The sequence below is a fragment of the Stegostoma tigrinum genome, chromosome 11, assembly GCF_030684315.1.
Source record: "Stegostoma tigrinum isolate sSteTig4 chromosome 11, sSteTig4.hap1, whole genome shotgun sequence".
Taxonomy (NCBI): domain Eukaryota; kingdom Metazoa; phylum Chordata; class Chondrichthyes; order Orectolobiformes; family Stegostomatidae; genus Stegostoma; species Stegostoma tigrinum.
The window spans coordinates 12502890-12523747 of record NC_081364.1 but is presented as its reverse complement, the minus strand read 5'-3'; the positions used below and the strand labels follow the sequence as shown (position 1 = coordinate 12523747).

General features: G+C 40.3%; 1 protein-coding gene across 4 annotated transcripts in view; it reads left to right on the top strand.

Moving 5' to 3' along the window:
- LOC125460291 (twinfilin-2) overlaps positions 1 to 20858 on the top strand; it is a 117691-nt gene that overhangs the window by 74206 nt on the left and 22627 nt on the right. For all 4 annotated transcript variants that reach the window (XM_048547604.2, XM_048547603.2, XM_059649767.1 and 1 more), the window contains exons 3-4: positions 7484 to 7662; positions 15797 to 15892. In XM_048547604.2, coding sequence (XP_048403561.2) covers positions 7484 to 7662; positions 15797 to 15892 — 275 coding nt within the window. The remainder of the gene's footprint in view (positions 1 to 7483; positions 7663 to 15796; positions 15893 to 20858) is intronic.

The following is a 20858-nucleotide window of genomic DNA, read 5'->3' as shown; positions in this document are numbered from 1 at the left end:
CTGTGCCCTTACCATCCTCAATGCATTCTTGAAGTCGTTTTCAACATTGAAGAGTACCAATTCATCAGCCAAGAGGTGGCAGTAGGTGGTAATCAGCAGGAGGTGTCCTGGCCTGTGTTTGATCTGATACCATAGAACTTCATGGACTCCAGACCCATTGTTGAGGATTCCCGGGAGCACATCCTTCTCAACTGTAGACCACTGTTCAACCACAGGGAAACAGAACACACCCAGGATATCGATGGTGTTGTCCATAAGACCATAAGAAATAGGAACAGGAGGATATATATATATATATTCAGCCTACTCTGCCATTCAGTCGAATCATGGCTGACCCGCTATTCCTCATAATACTCTTTCCCACCTTTCCCCGTAAGCCTTGACTCTCGAACTAATCAAGAATCTATCTCAGCCTTAAATATTCACAAGCATTCCACCCTGTGGCAAGGAGTTTCAAAGGCTCTCAAAACCCTGACAGAAGAAATTCCTTCTCATCTCAATCTAAATCTATATTCTGATGCAATGCCCTCTGGTCCTAGACTCTCCCATACAGGAAAACATTTTCTCAGCATTTTCCCTGTGAAGCCTCTATGTGTCTCAATGTGATCACTTCTCTTCCTTCTAAACTTTGGTATGTAGAGTTACAATCTGTTTAACTGAGGGCAAAATACATGCATTAGGTTTATAAGAGAAAGAGCGCATACTCCTCTTGGATGTCCTAGTGAGTGATATAAATTGCCTTAAAATATATAAAGATAATATCGCCATTCTCTTGCAATATACCACTGCATGGACAGCACAAAAGCCATGGATTTACTGGGTCATATGGCCGCCTCCTCTTCTACAATCATTCTATGCTTCTATAAGTGCCACCACCATAAAAGTGATAGTTCAGAATAATAAAACAAAATCCAATAACTATTCAAAGACAATTGAAATTGTAGAGCCATTTCTTACACCAAAATTATATAATACAGCATTAGCTGGCATTAGTTTGAGTAGGTTTTCTTGTAGTAGAGTAGCAAACAGAGGAATTTCATACAAACGTGTTAAGCTCTTCTTTGATAATTTCTGCAACAGCAGTTTTTCAGTTTAACCATAGTCAAAGTTGCATCGTACCAGTCAAAGCTTCTATCTTTTATGTTGAAAAAAGTTAAATATGTATTAAATGTAGTCAGTGATAGTTTATTTTGTTACAGTCCAATTCCTTGCCTGTAATGTTCTGAATTAGATTGTGTTGTAAATATTCTCCTGTTAGTACAATGAATCTTCAAAAGAAAACAAACCTGTGTTTCTACAATACTTGACTTTGAGGAAAAGTATGTAGTCTTTGGAAACTGGAAAAATGTGCCACCATGTAGCATAATCATCCTTCATCCTTGACAAAACACGGTGCTGTAATATCAGCCTTGACTGAACACAGTAATATTAGCAATGTCCTGAGGAAATAAAACTGAGGCAACAGTGACAAAAATTCATGAGCTTCTACATAGGGGAAATAGGAATATAATGTGAAATGTTCAACATTTTAGTCATTGAATTCTTTACAATTTTCAGTGTGTGGGTAAAATAAATATTATTAGAATTGTGCAACTGAAATAAAATCAGGAAAATTGTCCCCTACAATGTAACATGTATAGTTAAATGAAACAAGGTGATTAAGAAGGCTAAATATAAGGAGTCATACTACCCTCAGGAAATCAGTTTGACGTGGGTTTGCAACCAAATTCCTTCTGAATCATGTCAGGGGACATGTCAAGTTGTATGTTAGCTTTGGAGCAACACTATGGCACATTAACACTTCCAAGTGCCACTTTAATAAATGGAGTTCTACATACAAAGTATAAAGGTGGGAAGGTATTGCTTCAAATGTGCAAGGCATTAGTGAGACAGCACATGGAGTATTGTGGAAAATTTTAGACCCCTTGCTTGAGGAGGGGTGTAGTTATATTGGAGGTGGTTCAGACAAGGTTCAGTAGATTGATTCCAGAGATAAGGGCTAAGTCCAGAGATACATCTTGAGTGGAGAGATTGAGCGGGTTAAGCCTATAGTCTTTGGAATTTAGAGTGAGAAGATGCGTAATTAGGTATATAAGATGCTAAAGAGGATTGACAAAGTAGACATAGAAAGGACGTTCCCTCATGTAGGGCAATCTAAAATGAGAGGTCATAGTTTTATGATAAGGGGTAGCAGAATTAAAACAGAAATGAAAAGAAATTACTTGTCTCAAAGGGTCGTGAATCTGTGGAATTCATTACCCTAGAGTGCACTGGATGCAGGGACATTGAGTAAATGGAGAAGATAGACCATTTTTAATTAATAATGGGTTTAAGGGTTATGGAAAGCAGGGAGGAAAGTAGAGTTGAAGCCAAGATGAGATCAACCACGATCAAACAGCAGAACAGGCTCAAGGGGCTGAACTGCCTATTGTTGCTCCTAGTTCTTGTGTTCTTATGTCTATCCTGTCCTGGTGAGGTATGTTATTGACTGAAGGCTTCGACTTATTCCAAAACAGAAAGAGGAACAAAATGTGGAAACAGATTAGCCTGATAGGCTCCAGCAAACCATCTAACAACTAGGTATACAGTTGTACTAACAGCATTTTTCATTAGTTCAAGTGATGCCTCCATCACAGACTAGACCAGCATTTATTATCAGTTCCTAGTTGGGCAGAGGGCAATTTAAGAGACTAGGATCACATGAAGGCCAGACCCAATAAGGAAGACTGATCTTCCCTAAAGGGTATTTGTAAACTGGATGGGATTTTATCACCATTGACAGTAATTTCATAGTCATAGTTAGGCCAGTTCTTATTTATATTGAACTCAAATTTCACCACGTGCCATGGTTGGATTTGAACCCATTTTGCTACAACAGGGTTTCTAGATTTATTGCCCAGTGACATTACGACTGTTCCACCGTCTCCCCTTAGCTTGGGACAGCTCTTAGCCAGAAAAATAGGTGGATCATAAATGAAAAAGAAATTTGTTCAAAAATTGGAATTTTTTTTGCAAATGTTCATGACGATTAATGTTGTCTGGCACTTACATGGTATTAAAGAACATCTCCAACAAAAGTAAATCTAACCATCTCTCCTCATCGTTCAACAGCATTACCATTGCTAAATTCCCCACCATCAATATCCTGAATGTTACCACTGACCAGAAATTTTAACTGGGTCAACTATATTGTGATAAGGTTCTTGTGGTGCAATGTTAGTTTTTCTATCTCTAAACCAGCAGGCCTGGGTTCAAATCCTAGCTGCTTCAGAGGTGTGTGGTAATGTTATTGATTAGGTTAATGAGAAAATATCTGTAAATGTGTGGCCACAAGAATATGTCAGCAACTGGAAATTTTAATGCAAGTAGTTCACCTGCTGGTATTCAGAGCCTGTGCACCAATTATAAGGCGTAACTTAATATATCTGGATAAGGTCCAAAAACACTCAAGAGGCTTATCCTGGGCATAATATCCTGCATGATTAGCAACCTGTCCACCATCTTACACATACACTCCCTCTAAGACCATCAATCGGGGCAGCAAAATGCATTGCAGCAACTCATCAAGCCTCCTTCAATAGCATCTAAAATACATCACCTCTACCACATGGAAGATAGTAACGTGGAGTGGTGTCATGTGAATGAATTTGTTTGTTGACATTGCCAACACTGTTTTTAAAACAAAATCCCTTGAGGATGAAATGTAAGCTGAAGGTGATGCTGTTTTTTTCCTTCACACTTTAGGTAAATATGAGGATGAAAGATTCATGCCGTAGCTTTAATTTAGAGGCTGTCAAGATAGTGTTTTCATGCAGCATTGCACAAATGGAATGATTACAGTATATCTCTGATAATCTGTTTCAAATCTCCTGTAATTTCTGATGTGGAGCTGGGGCTTAACTGTACAATATGGATAAATCTCTTTTCTAATCGATTAAGTTTTAGCCATCCAATTTGCTTCTCTTTCGTAGAACTGACATGCCAAACAATAAAGATCTTTGCCAATGTATGAAAAGTATTGTAAACTGCATATATTTGCAAATATTAGTGAAACAATAATTTAGCAGGGAGATGGTGGTGTAGTGGAATCTCATGGATTAGTATTCCAGGGACCTAGGCTAATGTTTTGGTGACATTGGTTCAAATCCCACTATGACAGATAGTAAAATTTGAATTTATTTTAAAATATGGCATCAAAAGCTAGACCAATGATGTCCATTTGACCATTGTCAATTGGCATAAAAACCCATTTGTTTCACTAATGTCCTTTAGGGTAACAAATATATTTTCCTTGCTTGCTATGGACAATATGGGTCTCCAGATCCACAACAATATGGTTGATTTTTAACGCCCAATGAAATGGCCAAGTAAGCCACTCAGTTCAAAGACAGTGAAGGATAGGCCAAAAAAATGCTGAGTAAGCCAATGATGCCCACGTCCCATGAATGAAGATAAAAATCAGTATGAATGAATGATTATTTGTCACATGTATTTTACAGTGAGTAAAACAGTAAAATACTTTCCCACTGAAGCCATGATCTAACACCATTTTGAATAGTTTGAAGAATAAGAAAAAAATATACCTTGAAGAGAGTGCATCCGTCCTGAGCCAGTTCATCATCAAGAATGCCTGTGCCGCCATTCCTCCTCCACTGCCTTGCCACCATCTGCACTGGACCCAATCAACCAACTTTCACCACTGGGCTGACTCTCTTCCTCTTGAGACTTTCTGAAAATCTCTGCTGTGGCATTACCAAGTTTGATAAAGACTAATATTTTCCAATTTGCCCATGCAATGAATATTTCAGATCAAAAGATCAAGACAAATTAATTAACGGCATGGTAAATTTTGACATTTGGTCACTTCCCTGTAGCAACAAGGGTCTGCCTATTGGTGACTCACTGACCTGCAGATATCTGCCCAATTGACAAAATTATTTGTAACTCCTGGAACTTTCTTCTCCCTGTCCTGACTTCTGCTTTCAGAATTCATTTTTCTGGTCATTACAGGCAAATGCATGCACTGCCGCTCTGCTATTGTCCATTCCATTCTTAGAACAGCTTGATTTAAAGTAAGAAATTTTAGTTACTGAAATAGAACCAGAACTTTACCTTACCTGTTTTGAGGCAAAGAAGACCAAGACCAAACGCCATTTTTTTTTGTTGTTATTCAATCCTATTTTAAATTGGTGTTCAAACAATGCACCAAGTTTGAGTACAACCAATACAGTTCTCTGCATAAATATTCCAACAAATGAAACTAGTTGATGCAGAAGTATTTATGTGTAATCTATTATACAGTGTTTAGAATTCCTGAATAGAATCTTGTTTGTATGGTCACTGATACATGCTATCATCAATTTAATTGAATGCAAATTACTTGTCACTTGACATTATGGACATCACATTATAGACAGTTGCAACATAACAACTGGTTAGATGGGACAATGTAATCTAGGTACCACTATGTTTTTCAGCATCTTCAAAGCCTCATCTAGACATAAGGTTGCCCTTGCTCTAAAATAGAATTAGATTAATACTAAAAAAAATACAATTACTATCCGAGCTCATTGTGAAACGGACTTGTTGACTGAAACTGGCAACATATCAATTTAAAACTGTCATCCTTTAAACTCCAAGACCTCAAGCCTCAATATCTGTGTAACCTCCCAGAACCCTCTTAAGATGTCTGCACTCCTCTAATTCAGACTTTTTCATACATCCCTGATTGCTCAGTATTGACAGACATACATGCAGCTACTTCACCTCTGCAGTCTAGAATTTCTTCCTTAAACCTTCTGTCTTCCCTTCCTCCTTTCTGACTGCCCTTTGACCGAGTTTTTGATGTCTTCATCCTCACCCCCATTCCCACCTCCCACTCTTCTGATAGCTCATTACATGGCTTTGTTAATTTTTATCTGATTATGCTCTTGTGAAGTGGATTTAATGTCTTACTACATCACAGATGATTCATAAATTTAAGATTTAGTTGACACAGCCATGACTTGATGTGGCCTGTATAAAAAGACATTAACTCTTCCTGAAAACTAGCCTGATGTTTGAATTTAAATAACCCATGATTATCTGGAGTGCGGATGTGAAGTTTTCTTTAGGAAGAAATCCTCCGTGGTGTCCCTTTTATAATTTCATTAATCAAAACCAAAAAGACATAAGAGCAGAGGTAGACCATTCAGAAGTCTACTCCAATATTCAATGAGATCATGGCAGATAATCCTCAGTTCCTCTTTCCAACCTTTTCCCTTTACCCTTAATGGTCCAATCATTCTCTGATGTAAAGAATTTCACAGATTGACTGTCCTCTGAAAGAAATTTCTCCTTATCTCTATCTTACATGGATGACCCCTTATTCTGAGACTATGCCCTCTGGTCTTAGGTGAAACAAGCTCTCAGCATCTACACTGTCAAGCATCCTCCCACCCCCAACAAAAGAATCATGTTTGTTTCAATAAGGTCTCCCCTCATTCTTCTAACTTCCAAAGATTACAGATCCAACCTACTCAACTTTCTCATAAGAAAATCCCTCTTTACCCAGGATCAATCTAGTGAACTTCCTTTAGACTGTCTGCAATGCCAGGGGATCATAGCCAGTATTCCACGTATTCTACGTATTCCAGACGTAGACTGACTAGTGCCTTTTACACTTTTATACTTTTTAGTGAGACATCTCAGTTTTTATACTTCACTCCCTTTGAAACTAAAGCTGACCAATTAATTAATTGTCATGACTGAAACTTTGTAAGACTAAATTTTAAACGTGTTTGGTCTGAAAGACGAGTTAATTATAGTGTAGTCCACCATTCTTAAAGTGAGTATTTTGTTTTAGGACCCACTACCTTCTTACCTGAACATAGGATTACAGTTCCTTGCATGCAAGAACATATCTTTTGTTGCTGATTTTTGTAATCAGGACAAGAAAATCTAGGCCTTCAAACAGTTTCCATTTAGGGCTAATGAAGTCAGTGTAAAGTATTCGCAGGTCCACTATTTGATAGCTCTGCTTAAAGGTTGTGTCCCTTGTTTATGCACTTTATTTTACATCAGAGGTTGCTTGATAACCCAGCTGTGCATCATCTGCCAGACTTCTATCACCAGTGACAGTGAGGCAAATGGCTCTAGATTTACACCTACCCTGTCAAGAAGTGCTCCTTCCTGCTCACTACTTGATTTGTGACTGCGATATTACAGATGCCTTTCTTATTTTATCATTTAACACTTTGGTAGCTCTCACTGTTAAAGAAAACATCTATATTTAAGTTGTTAAAGATATCTGTATCATGTCACAGTAACAGCATCCTGAGCACTTCTATGCTACTCACCTGTGCCTGCAATTTATATTAAAAGAAAATGTAAACTAGGAATTGTTGGGTCATAGTTCTCCCCACCCTGCTATTAATACTGGTGCAAACTAAAAAAAATTACATTTTGAAATGTGAAATTAACTATGTGTTTAATTCTCTTCTAGAGCAGTTAGTGTTGGGGATGTACAAGGAGCCATCACAGGCATGGGAGAGAGACTACGACAATTTCATCCTTCCCCTGCTGGAGGACATGCAGCCATGCTATATCCTTTATCGCCTCGATAGCCAGAACGCACAGGGCTATGAATGGCTCTTCATTTCCTGGTCACCTGATCATTCCCCAGTAAGTTGTGCACGATTTTTATTTAACACAAATAATGTTAAGAATACTAACAAGTTCATTATAAAAAGCAATGAAGACACATCAGCAGTCCACCTATGATCATTGACCCTTTATTTGTATCTGTTTGTTTTTAGTATTAAAAACTACATTGAAAGGAATTACACAGCAACCAATGAAGCACCTTTCTGGTGTCAACTAACCAACAGAGGGATTCTACTTCAAAGTTTTTGAAGCAGACCATTTGCTATTTTAGAATATGAGCCAGTTTGAAAATTTACAAGAAACCTGTGCACCAGGGATGCCTAGCCTGAAGAAGTTACCCTCCTCCCTCCGGACCGACCTCAGGGAATCTCTCTCCCACTGCAACTCTCTTGTAATCCTATACTCTCCTCTCCACCTATCTTCTCCTCTATCCATCTTTGGTCTGCCTCCCCCTCTCTCCCTGTTTATTTCAGAACTGTCTCCGCATCCCCCTCTCTGATGAAGGGTCTAGGCCCAAAACGTCAGCTTTTGTGCTCCTGAGATGCTGCTTGGCCTGCTGTGTTCATCCAGCCTCACATTTTGTTATCTTGTGCTTTGAATAGTTTGTTTTTATTTCTGCTTTCTGAAATTGATCATGAAAGTTGAAAATATATGCCAAGCAGGGTATAGGCCTGCATTTTCTCAATAATTTTTGACTACCTCAACGACACAAGAAATCTAAATCATGTCTTGTGCAGCTAAGCTGTGGCTCAGGGAGTATTTTTGATCCATGAATACACTTGGCCCTTATTGGAAGTGAGTGCAGTTACATAGTAAAAGATACTGCACACCTCAATTATTAAAGTTCATTTTTTATCACCAACTAAAAGATGCCACCTCGACATCTGAAACAAGTAAATTTATATGCTATGTGTAAAGTACACACTCACCCACCAACCATCCCAAAAGAAACAGCATGTTAGATTTTAATTCAGGTTGGGTGTCCTTTCTATAACTCATTCATGGGATTTGAGACGGCTGGTTAATACAGAATTTATTGCCCTTTCCTAAGTGACCGTAAGAGGTGATGTTGAACCGCCTTCTTGAACTGCTGCAGCCTGTGTGGTGTAGGAACACTCACAGTCCTATAAGGAAAAGAGTCCCAGGATTTATGATCTAGCAACAATGAAGGAACAGCGAGAAAGTTTCAAGTCAGGATGATGTGTGGCTTGGAGGGGACAGTGGTATTCCCTAACTGCTGCCCTGTTACGGAGGTCAAGGATTCGTAAGATGGTGCCCAAATAGCCCTGTAAATAGTGCACACTACTGCTACCAATCCCTGGTGAAGCGAGTAAATGTTGAAAGTGGGGTGACAGTTAAGTGATAGTAGGAACTGCCGATGCTGGAGAATCTGAGATAACACGGTGTGAAGCTGGATGAACACAACAGGCCAAGCAGCATCAGATGAGCAGGAAAGCTTGATGTTTCGGCTTGGGACCCTTGCTCAGAATTTCTGAGCAAGGGTCCTGACCCAAAACGTCAAGCTTTCCTGCACCTCTGATGCTGCTTGGCCTGTTGTGTTCATCCAGCTTCACACTGTGTTATAACAGTTAAGTCAGCCTTTTTGCCCTGTTTATGCAGAGAACCCAAGAAGGAACACAGGAGTGGGACTGGACCATGCTGGTGATTGGCCTGCTGGAATGTGTACAGTGCTGTCTTCACTACAATCTGTCCGTATTAAGCAAAACACACAATTTCCAAACCCAAATCAACGCCGCAAGTCGACTGTTTGTTCATTACCACTTTGAGATGGCTTAGAATGTACAGACCAGAGAAGCGACTCTGTCAATCGCACTCAGCCAGAAGGGCAACATGACTTGCTTTATAGCACAACTTCCCAGATTATAATGTAAATTGCTTGTGTCACTGTCAGAAGGTTGACTGGCTTGCTGTCTTTTGGCATGGAGAACATTTGCAATAATACCTCACAAAGCAAATCTTCAATTTAAACTCTCAATGGTATATATGTACAGATATACAGGGTCATAACTTTTTTTTAAAAAGTTAAATGTAAAAATATCAAGCCATGCTTCCTTATACTTGCTGACTACAGATTTCAGTTTTTGTTTTCTGCTTCACATGTTCCGGGCAATTTGCCTTAAATTTCAGGAATGACTGTGCATTTATTTTTAATTGCTTTTCTTGAACCGTATAATCAGTTGTTCTCTGAAAGTAATGGCCGCGCCTGTTCCTCAAAAGAAGTTGTTTGAACTACAGTGTGAAGTCCACAGGAGAAACACTGCATATCAAATAAATATCAGCAACATTGTAGGCCCTTATCTGTTAACTTCCAGTTATGCTTGATGGATGGAGCAGGAAGTTGCTCGAGACTAACCAATGCCTCTTTTCTGCTGAGAAAATAAATGTAAGCTCTCAGATGATCTATATTTAACATATTGCAATTTAACAAAAGACAAGTGTCTAAAGACAGTAGAAAATGAAGTAGTAGAGGAAACATATTTCCCAACAAGGGGTTTGTTTTCATTCAAATCCTCGATATCAATAAATGCGGTTAAGAAAAATGCTTTGTTTTGGACATTACCCTGAGCCACAGAATGTAATCCTTATGTTCTCCTCCTTTTATCCCAGTTTGAATTTTGTGAGATGGAGAGGACAGAAGGCAGGCTGCTCCCATGACTCTCCTGATACTACACGAGGAGTTGATACTGTGCAAGGAGCAGACTGATTCATATTTTCCTTTGCTCAGTGGGAATCACTTGGCCTGCTCTCAATAATCCCTCTGTAGCAGTGAAACTGAGATTCGCACACTTTACATAATGTTTGATCAATCCTTTGTTCCTGTACTCTTGGACATGTTTAAATAATAGACATTTTCATGGTGAATTAAACTTCTAAGTTACAAATGTGATCTTTTTTCTCTTTAAAAATTTGCACCAGAAATATTATGAACATGTATATCCAACTGGCCACAAGTCTCCAGTAAATTAAAGTACACGGTGGAATCTTAAGTTGCCAGTCTGTCCATGAAAGCAGCCAATTGTTTGCAACAAGGGAGCAGGTTGTAAACAGCGGGTAGGAGTTCTCCAACCTGAGTCAGATTGCCCATTGCTTCCAACAAACCTCCCTGCAGCTCCTGTGCCTGCTTGTGCATTTCAGTGAAGTTCTGAATTGCCAGCACCAGGGAACTGAGCAGGTGCCTGGTCTCCAGCAGTCCTCCGAGTGCCAGAAACCTGAGGTGTTTCTTCCTCAGCCAGCTGCAAGTATATGATCCCAACTGCCATAGGCAAAAATACCCAGCAGGGTGTTAGTATCTGAGCTGGCAGAGAGTGCAGGAGTTAGCCTTGCTAGTGCATCCACTGAGGGTTCTATGGCTCCTTCCTCAGAGGTGGAAGAGCTGATGTCTTGCAGGATTGCTGTCTTAGCCATAGAGACTGAGCAAATGGCACTAGTATCTGCAGGAGACAAAAGAGAGGATGCATTGAAAAACAGGGAGAAGTTTGGGCATATTAAGAATACATTCACAGTAACAGCAGTCCAAGAGCAGCATAGCAATAAACAACGATTCTTTTTTGGTTGCTGGGACATGGAGTTTTTGTTATCATCACATGAGCAGTTACAGATTATAAGACCATAGATATGGGAGCACAGTTAGACCATTTGGCCTAAGGAGTCTGCTTTGCTATTCGATCATAGCTGATATGCTTCTCAACCCCATTCTTCTGCTTTCTCACCATAACCCTTGATCTCCTTACTAATCAAGGACCTATCTGTCTCTGTCTTAAAGATACTCAATGAATTGGCCTTCATAGCCTTCTGCGGCCACGAGCTCCACAGATTCACCATGCTCTGGCTGATGAAATTCCTCCTCATCTCAGTTCCTGAAGGCCTTCACTCTGAGGCTTTGTCCTTGTGCCCTAACTTCTCATACTAGTGGAAACATCTTCTCCAATTCCACTCTATCCAGGCCTCTCAGTTTTGCATAAGCTTCAGCGACATCCCCCCTTAACATTCTGACCCAATTGAGTACAGACCCAAAGTTGTCAAATGCTTCTGTTACGACATGGTGGAAAGAGGTAGATATACTGGCTCAGTGGTTAGCACGCAGCCTCAGAGTGCCAGGAACCCAGATTCGATTCCACCCTCAGGTGACTGTCTGAGTGAAGTTTGCACATCCTCCCAGTGTCTGTGTGGGTTTCCTCCGGGTTCTCCATTTTCCTCCCACAGTCCAAAGATGTGCAGGTTAGATGGATTGGTCATGCTAAATTTCCCATAGTGTAGGCAGATTAGCCATGGGAAATGCAGGGCAGAAGGATAAGTTGGGGGGTGGGAGTGGATCTGGGTGGAATGCTCTTCAGATGGTCAACAAGTTTGTGCTCCTAAGTTGCTGCTTGGCCTGCCGTGTTCATCCAGCTCTACACTTTGTTATCTCTGACAATAAAATCTGCTGAGTTTTGTTTTAAAGCCTGTTGGATTGGAAAGTGAATTCTGCTGATTCTAAGCTTTTAAAAGCATCAATGAAAGCATAACTTTCAGCTCTAATGCACAGTGATTCTCAATCTGTTTCCTCTTAATGAGACCTCGCCCCAACAATGTTAATTGTTTCAAATAAGGACTTTGAAGAAATATAGTCATCGTGGAAAATTGTCTTGCAAGAAACCTTGTGACATGAGAGGTGTACACAGTTGTTATATTATAGATTGAGTTCATTGATTATCTGATAACAATTTTTCTTTTTGGTTTAACCAAGGTCAAATAGCACTTTTCTTTAAAACTGTTTAAGGCATTCACTTTATGAACGAGGGCTTGAAAAAAGCAATGCTGAAATATTTTTGAAATATATTTTTCACCGTTACCAGTTACCAGGGTTAATATTCTAAATCCCTGGGCCTCCTGATATTAACATTTACTCACTCCATGGCTGAAATCAGAAATCACCATATAAGAAAATCATGGCTATAATTCTGCATTCTTGCACTGGGCCAATATGGCCAGAGCTGAAACACAAAGCACTGGCAGTAATCCTGGAAAGGAACAAGTATTGTCCGCCTTTTAATGACTAACTGCTGCCACCTGCAGACAAGGCTTGTCAACAGGTCGCAACAACCAAAGTTTGGAGTAAAAGACAATTGCAGTTAAATTGTCCCTCTGATGTAGGTCTGGCACTCGTACAGAATATTGTTGGAAAGGGTATTAGCATTTCCGTTTGGTGTGTCATGTTTCTTTTAGCACTGCAAACCCATGCTACATGATTAAAATGCAGTGCAACAGTCACAAATTGCCCGAGTAGAATTCCGCAGCCAGAGCTCATCTGCTCCATCCATTTCTTTTCTATTATTCCTCTTTTCAAGTTGTTTTTTACTCTTCTGTCTTCTTACCTCCTGTTCTTGAGTCTCAAGTGAAGTCATCATGGACTTCTGGCCTCAGCACAGATTCCCAGCCTCAAGTTAAGTCAGAGCAGACTCCTGGCCTTGAGAGCCTCAAGGTGAAGTCCAACACCGCCTGGAGACAAGACTCACTGTGGTCTGGAGGCTACGTGGTGCAGATTGGATTGAAAGGACTCTTATTCTGAACTTTATGTTTCTTTACTTTTCTTATTTATTCCTATGATTTTCTACTTTTGTACCCAAGACGGCGCTGTAAGTGTCAATGTAAACTTTTCATTGTACTCATATCAGTAATGTGCGACAGTAAAGCTAATTCTAATTCTACAACATTGAAAAAGGCCTTTTAGCCCATTATGTCAAAAAAAGCCATGTAACTTGGATATCCCACTTTCCAATAGTTGGTCCATTGCCTTGTAGCTTTGTATGCCCATAAATACAATATGTGCAGATAAAAATTGCATGCCGTAATAATATATGGTGTTATTTACCCTTGAAAAGAGCATTGTTTTTTGAAATCAACTTTGTGCCTTTAAATTATAGCAAAAATTTTAACTCACTATGGGGAATTTTGTATTTTGTTAATTTATTTTTGTTATTCGTGATTGTACTTTCAGCTACCTTGGCTCTAAGCCCTGGAATTTCCTCACTAAACCTTTCTGTTCCTGTATCTCTATCTCCTTTAAGACATCAAAATTTTATCTCTTTGATTAACTAATATTAGTATATGTGGTTGCGTTTTATATTTTGTTTAGCAGTGCTGTTGTGGCATCATGTGACATAAGTAGTTGATTCTAACTGGAAAGTAAAGGTTTCCTTACCTACACTAAATTGTGATATAAAATTGTTTCTACTATGCAGTCCAGTAGCACAATAGTTAACTGTACTTCGGATATGACGCTGACTTATACAATCCAGAAAAGGGCTGAGTGGAAAAGATCTGTTGATCTGATTGCTGTTCAGTGACTTACATTGCAAGCTGGCTTGTGTGATTGCCTGAGATAGCATTGGGATCATTGTAAAGGCCCCAAGGTCCTTTACTCAATACACTTAATACAATCACATTGCCAAAGAATCAATGTCTATTTCATAGTATCACAGATACAACAGCCTTGAGAAGGACAAGTCCAGGGAGACAATTGAAAAGGAAATGGATAGTGGATCCTAGAAGCATGGTTTATAACATGCATCCAAGTGAATGATATCATAAACTACAAATGGTCCAAGAGTGGACTGTTTTAGATTCAGAAACATCTGTGTTTGGTTTTGTACTAACACAACTTTTTAAAATATGGATTTTAGGTCATTCTAAAATTCATATAAAGGCACGATGCAAAAATATTGGGAAGTGGAAAACACAAGGTCGATGGAGATAAACTATTTCTGCTATTTGGGGAACCTAGGATTAGGACATGGGTGTACCTTGATATTTTGTTTTTAATAAATCAGTATCACACCAAAAACAGCAAGATGTCATCCTTTGCGTTTGTACGTTTTTTGTGAAACTTTTAGTGCAGTGCGTTGCATACAAATTCGTTCTTCACAATCAATCTCCCTTTGGCTATTTAAAATTTGTAATAACTGAAGATTTTTTCCTGACTTTTGTTTTTAGTCATCTAATAATTAGAGTTATGCATTTAAGGAGTGAAATTAAGAAGTATCTGTACACACAGATGTTAGGGGTTTGAAACTATCTTCTGCAAACAGCACTTGATAATCAATTATTGACTTTAAGTCTAAAGTTGATAGATTTTTGTTAAGAAATGAATATAAGTCAAAGTTCATCTGTGTCAAAATTCAGGTCGCAGATCAGCCATGATCCCACTGGGCAGAACAAGATTTGTACTCATTTGGTCAGTGATGTAGACAGAGTGTGCCTTGTATTATTTAATTGTTGAGATAAAATAGAGGTATTATTAACATTCTTCCATGTAATGTCCTCTCTTTCTACAGTAAAAAATATGTTTGTCTGTGGATGTACTCAAAGTTAGATCGCTAATGACATGTAGTTAGCCAAGTGGAAGCTACAGAACTCAGTTTTCTGTTGAGGTTCCTTGATCATCAGTTTATTTATACAGAGATTATGACTATTTATGTTTGAACTGTGTAATTTAATTTGATGTATGTTAAGTCCAGTAAGACCTGTCCAATTTGTAACTTCTCTCCAAAAGACTTGTTTGGCAAAAAATAAACAAAACCAATAAAGATAGTAAGTTTTAGTTTGATATATTCGGAATTCTTATCTAATGATAAGAATTCCTAATGAAGGTCATACCATAAGAAATAAGGCCTCCCAGCACCAGGGACCCAGGTTTGATTCCACCCTTGGCAACTGTCTGTACAGAGTTTGCGTATTCCCGCCTGCCTGCATGGCTTTCCTCCAGGTGCTCCAAAGATATGCAGGATAGATGGAATGGCCGTGGTACATTGCCCCATAGCATCCGGGCATGTGTTGGCTGAGTGGAATAGCCGTGGGGAATGCAGGATTACAGGGATAATGTAGGTGGTCGTGTTTGTGTTGGATACCCTTTGCAGGCTCAGTGTGGACTTGATGGGCTAAATGATCAGCCTCCACACTGTAGGGATCCTATGATGGCAGCAATGCATAAAAGTCTTCATGATTGTCAATTGTTCAGCTTGCTAATTTGTTTTTGTAAGGAGGAGAGTTTCAACTTTTCACTTAAAATAATTAACTTCCACTAAGAAAATCTGCATTCCCTGATTCCTTTTTCATGTTGTATATATACTCTAACCCTTTTTGTTTTACACAGGTCAGACAGAAGATGCTATATGCAGCAACACGAGCCACTGTGAAAAAGGAGTTTGGTGGAGGACACATTAAAGATGAGTTGTTTGGAACAATGAAGGTACCATGATACTTAATCTTTAGTGGTGAATTTTGCATCAGAACAGCAAGATATGATCTAATAATTTTGCACTTTACATGTCAATTTTTTAAAAAATACAAGTCTAACTGATCTCCATAAGTCTATTTAAATAAACAAAAATGGTTCATAGTTCTTTAAATGTGGAGTGGCAAGTAGGTAGGATAGTTAAGAAGGCATTTGGTATGCTTGCCTTTATTGGTCAGTGCATCGAGTATAGGAGTTGGGAGGTCATGTTGCAGCTGTACAGGACATTGCATGCAATTCTGGTCTCCCTCCTACAGGATATATGTTGTGAAACCAGAAAGGGTTCAGAAAAGATTTACGAGGATGTTGCCAGCATTGGAGGGTTTGAACAATAGAGAGAGGCTGAATAGGCTGGGGTTATTTTCCCTGGAGTGTTGGAGGCTGAAGGGTGATCTTATAGAAGGTTATAAAAGCATGAGGGGCGTGGATAATTTGGTGGAGCCCAAAACCAGAGAGCATATATTTAAGATGAGATGAAAAAGATATAAAAGAGACCTAAGGGGCAAATTTTTCATGCAGAGGGTGGTGTATGTATGGAATGAGCTGCCAGAGGAACTGGTAGAGGCTGGTATGATTACAACATTTATAAGCCATCAGGATGGGTATTTGAATTGGAAGGGTTTAGAGAGATACGGGCCAAATGCTGGCAAATGGAACTAGATTAGTTTAGGATATCTGGTCACCTTGGATGAGTTGGACCACAAGGTCTGTTGCCATGCTGTATATCTCTATGACTCTGTTTTCTTTCCTGGGATTTGCTTTTAATTATCTTATTCTAAAGTTATATTCCCTTATTCTGTATCTTATTTATAGAAACAAGTGTCGTTCGCTAACAATCTGTCAATTTCCATCAGTTATTTTAAACTTTTACTCTTAAACAAAACAGAAAATACTGGAAATATTTCAAAAGGTCAGACCACACTTGTGTGAAGAGAGAAGGAGAGTTAATGTTTCATTCTTTTTAAATTTCTCAAGTCTATGAAATAAGATCTGCATTTACTCAACCCTTTATCCAGGATTTAGACTGTGAATTCTATATTTTCCAGGACAGCTTAGCACTTTAAGACTAAAATCAATATTCCAAAAGAGTATTGCTAAGTAAAAAGGGACATGTTGAAGCTTTTCATCTTTCAGAGGACAGATTTGTAAGAATACCAAATTTCAGAAGGAATGACCATTTTTACTGCATGAAGAAATGTGCTGATTGGTTAGCAAACAAATTCTGTTTTGTTGAGCTTTACCATTATGAATGCATCAGGGAACAGTTAACCCCTAACCTTTGTTTAAATTCCAAACAGGCAAGTTAATTCTGATTGGCCAAGGCATTGTCACGGGGACTGCAGAAGGAAATAGTTGTTCTGGAGCTTTTGCTAAGTTGCAAAAGGCACAATGCATTGACAAATCCAAAAGAATCCAACGTTCACATTTTAAATAGACTATGAATTTATCAAATGTTTTCTGATCAAACACGGCATTTCATTTATTTTTCTGATCACTTTTAGTATTAATGAGCTATGTACATATTGATCTGAATTCCTAAATGCTTTTACTAATTTACTCATTTCCTACATCTCTATTTAGTTCACACTCTCACCTACCATTCTCATGCCCAATTAACTGCCTCATGCTGCCTCCTTAAATTGCCTTTTGCTGTTTGTTGCTCTTTAACCAATTTGTCTTATCTCAAACTTTATAACCTTATGGACACAATATTAAGTTCAACATCTTCAAATTGTGAACCTACTTCCATTCCTTCCTTTCAGAAGGAATGACCATTTTTACTGCATGAAGAAATGTGCTGATTGGTTAGCAAACAAATTCTGTTTTGTTGAGCTTTACCATTATGAATGCATTATGAACAGTCCATCTTCCGCACCTACACAGGCCCCAAACCCCACCTCTTCCTCCGGTACATTGATGACTGTATCGGCGCCGCCTCTTGCTCCCCAGAGGAGCTCGAACAGTTCATCCACTTCACCAACACCTTCCACCCCAACCTTCAGTTCACCTGGGCCATCTCCAGCACATCCCTCACCTTCCTGGACCTCTCAGTCTCCATCTCAGGCAACCAGCTTGTAACTGATGTCCATTTCAAGCCCACCGACTCCCACAGCTACCTAGAATACACCTCCTCCCACCCACCCTCCTGCAAAAATTCCATCCCCTATTCCCAATTCCTCCGCCTCCGCCGCATCTGCTCCCAGGATAAGACATTCCACTCCCGCACATCCCAGATGTCCAAGTTCTTCAAGGACCGCAACTTCCCCCCCACGGTGATTGAGAACGCCCTTGACCGCGTCTCCCGCATTTCCCGCGACACATCCCTCACACCCCGCCCCCGCCACAACCGCCCCAAGAGGATCCCCCTCGTTCTCACACACCACCCTACCAACCTCCGGATACAACGCATTATCCTCCGACACTTCCGCCATTTACAATCCGACCCCACCACCCAAGACATTTTTCCATCCCCACCCCTGTCTGCTTTCCGGAGAGACCACTCTCTCCGTGACTCCCTTGTTCGCTCCACACTGCCCTCCAACCCCACCACACCCGGCACCTTCCCCTGCAACCGCAGGAAATGCTACACTTGTCCCCACACCTCCTCCCTCACCCCCATCCCAGGCCCCAAGATGACATTCCACATTAAGCAGAGGTTCACCTGCACATCTGCCAATGTGGTATACTGCATCCGCTGTACCCGGTGTGGCTTCCTCTACATTGGGGAAACCAAGCGGAGGCTTGGGGACCGCTTTGCAGAACACCTCCGCTCAGTTCGCAACAAACAACTGCACCTCCCAGTCGCAAACCATTTCCACTCCCCCTCCCATTCTCTTGATGACATGTCCATCATGGGCCTCCTGCACTGCCACAATGATGCCACCCGAAGGTTGCAGGAACAGCAACTCATATTCCGCCTGGGAACCCTGCAGCCATATGGCATCAATGTGGACTTCACCAGTTTCAAAATCTCCCCTTCCCCCACTGCATCCCTAAACCAGCCCAGTTCATCCCCTCCCCCCACTGCACCACACAACCAGCCCAGCTCTTCCCCCCCACCCACTGCATCCCAAAACCAGTCCAACCTGTCTCTGCCTACCTAACCGGTTCTTCCTCTCACCCATCCCTTCCTCCCACCCCAAGCCGCACCCCCAGCTACCTACTAACCTCATCCCACCTCCTTGACCTGTCCGTCTTCCCTGGACTGACCTATCCCCTCCCTACCTCCCCACCCACACCTTCTCCACCTATCTTCTTTACTCTCCATCTTCGGTCCGCCTCCCCCTCTCTCCCTATTTATTCCAGTTCCCTCCCCCCATCCCCCTCTCTGATGAAGGGTCTAGGCCCGAAACGTCAGCTTTTGTGCTCCTGAGATGCTGCTTGGCCTGCTGTGTTCATCCAGCCTCACATTTTATTATCCATTCCTTCCCTTTCTTTTAGCTTTACTTGTTACATTCTCTGTCGCCATGTCCTTTCTCCCCACCTCACCCTAGTGGGACTGTCTGTTCCTTCCAGTCTGGCAGTTAGTCACACTGTTGTTCTGTCATTCTCACATTCTGATCACTTAATCTGAACTATTAACATCCTTTCTCCCCCAGCATTCTCCAACTCCCCCCCACCCCAACTCCACCAAAACTATTGCATAGATGCTACCTCTTCTACACTTCATGTCAGCTCTGATGAAGAGCCATCTCGATTTGAAATGTTAGCTTCTCTTCTCCCCATGGATAAGACAGTATGATCTGTCAATTCTGGAGTCAGTGATAACACAGTGTGTAGTTGGACTAACACAGCAGGCCAGGCAGCATCAGATGAATAGGAACGTTGATGTTTTGGGTCGGGACCCTTCTTCAGACCCATTTTTGAAGAAGGGTCCTGACCCAAAACATCAACTTTTTTTATGCACTTCTTTTATACACTCAAATAGAAACTATCTGACCCCAGCAATTTAATCTCCATCCTGTTATTTTGGCCTCATTCCTATTGTTTTACCCATTACATTCCTCAATTCTTCAGTCCTTGTAAAACTCTTCCCCTTTAATGTATAGTCTTTTCTCTGCTAGTAGTATTATAACCTTTTCAACTGTGCAACTAAAGGGAAAAAAGTATTTTGACACTTCTGCCATAATTTTATTGAATGGAGAAGCAGAATAAAAGACATTCATAGACAACACAGTATGGAGCTGGAGGAACACAGCAGGCCATGCAGCATCAGAGGGGTAGGAAAGTTGACGTTTCGGGTCAAGACCCTTCTTCAGACCCATTTCAGAAGAAGGGTCCTGACCCAAAACGTCAACTTTACTGCTCATCTGATGCTGCCTGGCTTGCTGTGTTCCTTCAGCTCCACACTTGTGATGTCTCTTACTCCAGCGTCTGCAGTTCTTGCTATCTCCAAGGACATTCATAATCAATTTTCTCATTCTTTATTAGCATTTGTGTCACCCACTATAGGTTCCTAAAAAAAATCCTAATCCTCAGGCCTACATCTAGTTTCTGCTATTTTCTGCATCTTAGTTTTTGATTGAAAACTCTACATTACAAGCTTTTTGTAACCATGAGTAGTTCATCCTTCGCATTGAGTCCTTCCTTTTGACTGGAATATATTTTGCTGAACGCTGTAAAATATCTGCTTAAATATCTGCCACTGCTCATCCACTGCCTTTAATCTGTTTGCCCAGCTTACTTCAGACAGCTCTTTCTTCATATCTTTGTAATTGTGTTTATTTATGTTGAGCACACTGGTTTGTGACAAAAACAGAAATTGCCAGAGAAACTCAGCAGGTCTGACAGCATCTGAGCAAAGCAGAGTTAATATTTTAAGTCTAGTGATCTTTTGTTAATTCTGCTTTAGCTCCACAGATGCTGCTAGACCAGCTGAGTTTCTCCAGCAATTTCTGTTGTTGTTGTTTAGCATCTGCAG